The following is an 8,147-nucleotide window of genomic DNA, read 5'->3' as shown; positions in this document are numbered from 1 at the left end:
GACTCTCAGATCTACTCCCACCGTCGCCGATCCGCCTCCGTCTTTGACTGATACACTCAAACAGGCCGTCAACACGCTCCGACAGACAAATCCGAACAAACCCTAACTTACCTGCCTTTTGCCGGCGATTTCACCTCCTGGATCGTAACCGGAGCTCTGATACCACTTTGTGAAGTGTGTATCGAACCCTCGCGGTTTCTCTCTGACGCTCGTACGTGTGAGGAAGACGAAGAACACATCGGTTTTAACGAGTTCGGTTACCGAGCGAAGCTCGGGCCTACATCTCGGCCGGACGGTGCCGGCAAATCCACTAGAGACGAAAGAAACACCGGAAAACCAAGAACGGACGGAGCTCCACAAATCGGAGACTCATCCGAACCAAAGACATCCGAGAAAACAACCAAGAAGATACACGAGACCTTACCAACGCTTACCTACCTCACCGTTGGCGAGTCGTCGCCGGTCTGGGCTTCGCCGTAGCCGGAAGCACCTCCGTCATCGGGATCCTTCTCTTTCGCCTCTCTATTCGCCCTTCTGCTCTTCCTCTCACTCGAATCCTCGAGCCACGTGCATACCTTCTGAATCAGAAACGCAATAGGGTATTAACCCTAACAACCCAAAACGCCACGTTTTGGTCTCTCGGTTTTGTCTAAACCGAAAGCCTCCGTTTGGAACGGAGTCTCCTCTTTCTCCAACAATTCATGGGCCAAGCCCAACATTAACATATAATAAATACACACATTTTTTTTTTGATAACGGTAAATCTGTATTAAATCAAAACGGTTCGTATACAACCCGACTTGAAGCCGAAACTAACCATACATGGAATGGATTCCAATAACGTAGAACTTACAAAATATGATCAGTGCCTAAGATGCGATTGAATCACAGACGTGAGTGAAAGCCATTCATCCATAAGATTGTGTGATGAAGGATTGAGGACCGTAGAACCCGAGCATAGTTGTCGTGAGAGAATTGTGTCACGAACCTACCTATCAAGAGAGATTTGAGCCTGTTCCACTGGGGATGATATGTTCCTAAAAATCCTTGCATTGCGCTCCGACCATATAATATATATCGTTGTCTGAATTACCACCTTCGCTAAAACCTTCCTCGCTCTGATACCTGGCCCGATTGGCTATCAAGCCAAACCTTGCATCTATCTACTTCTGCTGGAGGTGATGGATAACATGCTGATGCAAATATCCTCCATAGTCCAACGCTGTAACTACACTCAAAAAACAAATGCGCATGAGTTTCTAGGGCTGACTGACGAAGCACACATGTAGGATTATGTTCGATTCCCCATCTCGTTAGACGGTCCTTAGTCGGTAGCCGCTTGAGCATGACCTGCCACTAAACAAAGCTCATCCTTGGATTGGCTAGCCCAAACTGTAAGAGGGAATATACCAAGGGACCTTAGCAGAAACATGTCGGATCAGGGCCCATATGGATGAAGAAGAGTAGCTAGGCCGAAATACTGATGCAAACGCCTTCCATTCAAAGGAATCGGGGCCAGCTATCGGAGTAGGTGGCAGAATAGACGAGATACGAGACATTGCTTCATGACATCTGTCTGAACGCGCTCCCGAAAAAGACCACTCTGATTCTCGCACTGCCGAGTTCACTGTCGCATAAAGGTGCACACGAAGCTCTCTTGGCCCCGCTGGTCCTACAAACTCAATCAGAGGACCCAAACCAGTTCAGTTATCATGCCAGAATTGAGCGGAAGCCCCATTACCCAGGTTACATTTACTGTTTGATTAATTTAATATGTTTGTAGTTTTTGTTGTCTTGTCCATTATGAAACCAACTTATATTCTCGTGGACTGCCTTGAATCTGACAAATTTTTGTTTTAAAAAAATTTGCAATCAATTTGAAAAATAGAAAAGAAAAAACACTAATTAATTAACTGTCGTTAATCACAAACTTTAAAATTTTCTACAAAATACAGATTTTTTTTTTATAATATTAACAAAATTAATGAATTTTTGAAGAGAATGGAATTATCAGCAAAAAGCTTTTTCTTAATTTCGTTTGCTTGATACAATTTCCAATGGAATTTTTGCTGTTTGTTGTCTTCGTCGGTGTTTATCGAGATGTGCACACCACCTGTTCGGTGAAATTCCTCACAGAGGGGATGAAAAGCTCATGTCTTTTCTTGCTTCGCATGTCTTCTCCGCAACTAAGGTTTGTGAAAAAATTGAACCTTCAAAGAATAATGCGGAAAATCAATCAGTTTTATTCAGTTGAGAAAGATAGTCAAGTACAACTCACTTTTTGTTGTAAGAACCGTACTTACTACATTACACCAAAAAAACCGTACTTACTACACACACCCGAAACTCCCCTTGAGTTTCTTCCCCTCTCACAATGAATTCTACTGATTAAAAAACCTCACAACATAAATCACTCACCAGAGAAAGGAGATTTGCCCAATCGATCTCCCTCTCATATCTCAACCAAATAATGAGAACACACTCACTGAATAGAATAGACTAAGAAATTATGCTCATGCTCTCTACAGAGCTGATATGCACTTGACTCTCTATTTAAACTCCTCTGGTTCGTCTTCAGATTTCCACCAAATGATCGAATCGACTTCTCCTTGATTCTTGTTGATTTCGATTCTATCTTCAAGATCCAATCTCTATCTCTTGTCTTTGACTCTATCTCTTCAGCCTTTGACTCTATCTCTTCAGGCTTTGACTCTATCTGAATCTTGTCAGTTGTACCTCAGATTTGCTCGAGTGCTATCTCGTCGGATTCTTCTCCTGAAATCTCTCATAAGTTGTTGAACCTACAACAACCTTTTAACAACCAAAATAACACGTGCAAATACTTGCACTAACAATCTCCCCCTTTTTGGTTATTTCAGATCATACACACAAACACAACCCATTCAACTGATTTCATCAAAGTTCAAACCAAACTAACCAAAATAGAGTCATCACACAAAACATAAGACTTAAGATCACCACAAGTCATCAGAACACATAGAGTCATTAAGAGCATAGAAGTTCATATCATCAGCTAAGTGAAAATTAGAAACGAAATGATGAGTCATCAGAAGGACTCCTGACTCTCCTAGTCTTTCTTATCGTCCCTGACTTCTTTGATACTTCCGCCTTCTTGGGAGTCGGTTTAGGTATCTCCGAGTCATCTTCTTCATCCTCCTCCTCTGAGTCTTCTTTTTCTTCTGAATCGAGATCTCCTTCTGCTTCCTCAATTTCTCCCCCTGCGGGTATGTATGAAATAATCAAAAAACAAGATTATCAAGTTGAAGAGTACCTGATTGAATAATGAACACATTACTCAGAGTAGCTTCGATGTATTCGTGGACTGTTGCACGGATTTTCTGACAATGTATTGCTTGCTTCCTTAGTCCGAGCTCCATCTTTATCAATGCTTTTTCTGCATCCTTGAGAGTCTCCAGCATCTTCTTGAAGTCCTTCGTTCCTTTTCCCTTCTTCCTTTTGATTCTGGACTCAACCACTAGGGGTTTTTGAATCACCTCGATGTTCTCCTTTGGATCAATGAGTTCAGGGCACTGCTTAGTGAGTATGCTTTGAATTAAGCAGGGATAAGGCAGTCTGAACCTTGCTCTGATGTCCAGGGCTCTCTCCAGAATATGAGATCATGTTTCCATAGGTGATCTTGATTCCTTTCTTCACACAGTAGATGAGTACTGCCAGCCTCTTGTGGATCAGACTTGATCGCTGAGTTGGTAACCAGTTAGATCTGGCTATTTTGAACAGCACTGAGGACTCGAAATTCAGCTCTACTGGGGCTATCTCTCCTTTTCTCTTCTCATCATAGCTGTCAGTGAGAGCTATCTCCAGCTCTTTCTGGTCAATCTCTCTGTCCAGCTCGTCCATGGTTGTCACAACTGTGTTCTTCAAGCCCAAAAACTTGTTGATCACTACTGGGGAAAAATGCAGTATCTTCCCTCTTATGTACACCCGATAGTACATTGGATCTTCTGCCTTCACAATCTTCTTGGTGATGTTTGCATAAAATTCTTTGACCAAAATTTTGCTGTGTGGACATACATAGGTGACTGTTTCTCCTAGACCTAGACATTCCAGGATGTCCCATATCCCCTGCTCCTTGAAGTTGTTGACATTCACGTTTCTCTCAACAATTGTGTTGAGATGTTTCATGTCATTGAATCTTTGTTCAGATTTCTCATCAACAAAGTGATGAGACATGCACAGTCTAGCCAGTAATTCCTCATCTTCTGACCCAGAAGGAGAACTGGGTATCTCACTTTCTTCCTGAACTTTTTTCTTCCCTTTCATCTTCTCCTTTTGATATTCCTCAGAGACCTTTGAGGATTTTGCCCGGGGCATGTCTTTTGTTGATCTAGCCTTCCTTTTCTCATCATCAAGGCAGGTTGTGATTTTGTCTTCCTTTAGACCTTCTTAGGAGGACTTTTTACAGTCACCACTGGTTTTCCAGCCACCTGAGATCTAGTCTGTGCTCTCTGTTCGGAGTAATCGACCAAAAGTTACCTCGAGTTAGGTGTTTAGATTGTATCCAAACCACCCATAAAGATCCACCTGCGGAAAAAAAGGGACCAAATCAGCTTTAGTATTGCTATTTCAATCCAATTTATAAGGTTGTGTAGTCCCAATCCTCCTTCATCTTTAGGTACTGTGACCTGTCTTTTCCCAAGCGAGTCTAACTCCTCGAGTCTGATCTAGAGTTCCTTTCCTTTCCAAAGAAAAACTGCACAGATAGAGTTCAACTTGGTAATACATTTTTTTGGTAGCAAAAAAACATTGACCCAATATCCAATAATCCCCGAGATCGTTGATTTCAGAAGTTGTAGCCTGCCTGCAAATGAGAGTCCTTGTTGTCCACGAACACATCTTATTCTTAACCTTTTGTATTAGTGGCATACAATCGGATAGAGTTAGTTTTCGTGAACTTAGAGGAACCCCGAGATATCTCACCGGGAGCATTGCAACCCCTATATTAGAAAGTTGAGTGAGCTCCGATTTTTCAGTCGTCGTGATCCCACCAACATGGAGATTACACTTCAGAGGATTAATTTCCATGCCTGATATGGAGTAGAAATCATCAAGAATAACTATGATACCTTAAAGAGATTGAGGTTCTCCATCGAAGAATATAAGGAGGTCATCCGCAAAAGACAGATATGTCATATTAGTTGCCCGACATTCTGGATGGTATCCAAATTTACCGTCCGCAACGACTTTGTTGAGCATCACTGAGAGGACATTCATTCCAAGAACGAACAGATAAGGAGATGTTGGACAACCTTGTCGCAAGCCCATTTTACCCTCAAAGAACCCATGATGGCACCCATTGATGCTAACCGAGAAGGAGGGGGAGGAAATACATGTTTCAACAAGTCGGACCAGTTCTTCTTGGATGCATATGGCTCGTAATAAGACAGAGATGAAATCCCATCGAGTAGTATCATATGCTTTAGCTAGGTCAACCTTTAGTGTTGTTCTCTTATATACTCAGTTCCCATGATAATTCTTCACAACTTCCGTAGCTAAGGGGTAATTCTCAGAGATAAGACGACCTCCCACAAATGTTGATTGATTTGGTAGGATGATTTCTGGGAGAACTTTTTTAATCCTTGGAGCTAAAATCTTAGCAACAATCTTATAAAGAGTGTTGCAACATGAAATGGGTCGAAAAACTGAAAACCGTTCAGCCACAAGACATTTCGGGATTAGGACTAGCATCATAGCATTGATAGATCATGGGAGGATTCCTATGTTACAGAATGCATAACTGCCTCAATGAGTTCTTCACCAAGAATACCACATGCTTTGCGATAGAATTCAACTGTGAATTCGTCTGGACTCAACGATTTGTTAAGCCCCATGGAGAACAAAACTGATTGGATCTCAATCGGAGTAGTCGAAGATTATTCCCAAGATGTTATCTGGAACCACCGAAGGTGATAGTGCTTGAATCAATGATGGGACTATAGTGTAGGAATGTTCAATATCAGTCCCAATGATCCCTTTGAAGTATTCAACAGTTGCCGCATAAATCTGATTCGGTTTCTCTATTCTCCTACCATTGGTATCAAGAATATGTCGAATAGTGTTTTTGGCTCGCCGAGCAAGTAGACTTCTAAAGTCACCAACCAATAGCCATGGAGTGTTGGGGAGGATAATGGTCGTGTGGGTAGTACGGAGCTGATCTCATACAACTTCTCTATCACAACTCATATTGGGTGTATATATTGTTGTGACCATAATCGGTGGAATGCCTTGTCATCCATAATGGGGGTAATCTCAAGTGTTGATCGTCTTATAACCGTAACCAAGGATGGTGGTTTAAAGACCAACCATATTCTGCTTGAAGGGTCGTCCGCATAGTTGCTCTCGATATCCCAATCAACTCCAATGATGGATAGTACTTGTTGGGCATTTTGCTCTTGTACATGAGTTTCTAAGAAAGCCCCAAAAGACAACGGATATTAAAAGATGTTGGTTGTTGGTGTAATACTTTCAGTTTTTGGAAATAACATGATTATATTTTTTGTTCTGGTTATACTAGTTTATTATTTTCAACCCTTGTTTTCTGGATATTAAACAGAGCAAGACCATACAGCCATTTTGGTTATATATTCAAATGTCTAGTTTTCTTCTTACGATATGGTTCGAGGATAAACCACGTGGAAGTTGGTGGGTCAGTGATATCCCGGTTATTGATGAGAGCAAAGAGTAATTGATGGTGCAGGAAGCACATACTAATAGCTGCTCCTGTCAGGCTTTTAGATAAGAAGGATATTAGGATGTATCGAACGCATCAAAATGAGAGAGTTCTGATGAATGTATAGATATGAGATTATAGAGTCAATGTGAAAGTATGAGATTTGTGTTGAGATACACCAATTATATAGGTATTTTTTAACGAAAAAAAGTATAGGTATTTTCTGGCGATTGCCCTCTTTATAATGACGGGATAACATGGATACTGAATTATTTTAATTTACGTGCATTTCAGTAATAGTCGTGATCATTTTTTTAAATGACTATTTATTTTTATTCATTTTTAAAACAAACAATATTTAAAATTTTGTTTAAAATAAGACGGTTAAATTTATGAATAAAATATTAAAAATAAAGATTTAAGTAAATATTTTTTTAAGTTTCTTAACATGGTGATGGGCCTTTGGTTTTGTTAATTGTTTTTCTTTTAATAAAAATCCCAAAACATAATGATATATGACCCTGTAGAAATATGAAGGGAACAAAACATAGAGAAAATCATTATATGCAAACAAAACATATATACGGATTTTTCATTTTTTCAGATATTTCGCGAACTGAACAAACACTGTGGATAAAAAAGACATGTCTATACATATATTTCAAGCTATCAATATATAGATAGAGAGAGGGCGACAGAGAAAGAGAGAATCTAAAGGTGGCAAACCACATGTTTTGGTTTGTTGAAACATATCAGGTAACAAATGGCACTTCTACAGGATCAAGCGACCTTATGTCGCCACGTGTCAACTGCCCAAGTGTCGGACCGAATTCCAAACATGTTAGAAAAAAATACTATGAATACAGCGGGAAAGAACAATGAAACAGTGAAATCGAAATAAAGATGAAACAACCCGGATATAATCTTCTAGGCGCGTAGAACACTTTCCTAAAACGTTATTCCCTCCCCTACCGAGCAAAGGAGAAACTCGAGAATACGTTTAGAGATACAAAGAAGATCAGCAACGGTTGATTTGCTCCTCAAACGTTGCCCAAAATAGAAAAACCCGAGAAAGAAGATGAACAGTAAAAGATGGAGAAGAAGTAGCAAGTTTCTTCACCAAAAAGGCTCACAAATCTCTCAAGATCAGTTAGATTTCGTATATCCCCATTCTCTGACGTTCTTGGCTTTAAAAACACCAGAGACATGATCAAAAGTTGTATCCATTTAGTAGTTTTCATGCGAAAGGCCGCATTTGTTCATATTACAGACATTTAACACGGCCCGTGTCGAATCTGACACGGCCGTGTTGCACCTAACACGGTCCGTGTTGCACCTTAACACGGTCCGTGTCAAATGTCTGAGAAAAACAACATTTTCTCAGAGAATTAACACGGCCCGTGTTGAACCTAACACGGCCGTGTTTGTAATTAACACG

General features: G+C 40.5%; 1 protein-coding gene across 1 annotated transcript; it reads right to left on the bottom strand.

Moving 5' to 3' along the window:
* Positions 1 to 3,045: 3,045 nt before the first annotated feature.
* Positions 3,046 to 4,353, bottom strand: LOC104822876. The gene is made up of 3 exons (XM_010554234.1): positions 3,601 to 4,353; positions 3,293 to 3,551; positions 3,046 to 3,239 (listed from the first exon to the last, which is right to left on the bottom strand). The coding sequence occupies exons 1-3, from the start codon at positions 4,351 to 4,353 to the stop codon at positions 3,046 to 3,048; spliced, it is 1,206 nt and encodes a 401-aa protein (XP_010552536.1).
* Between the last annotated feature and the right edge of the window lie 3,794 nt (positions 4,354 to 8,147).

This window comes from Tarenaya hassleriana, unplaced genomic scaffold, assembly GCF_000463585.1.
Source record: "Tarenaya hassleriana unplaced genomic scaffold, ASM46358v1 Cleome38, whole genome shotgun sequence".
Lineage (NCBI taxonomy): Eukaryota > Viridiplantae > Streptophyta > Magnoliopsida > Brassicales > Cleomaceae > Tarenaya > Tarenaya hassleriana.
This window is presented reverse-complemented; position numbering and strand designations above follow the sequence as displayed.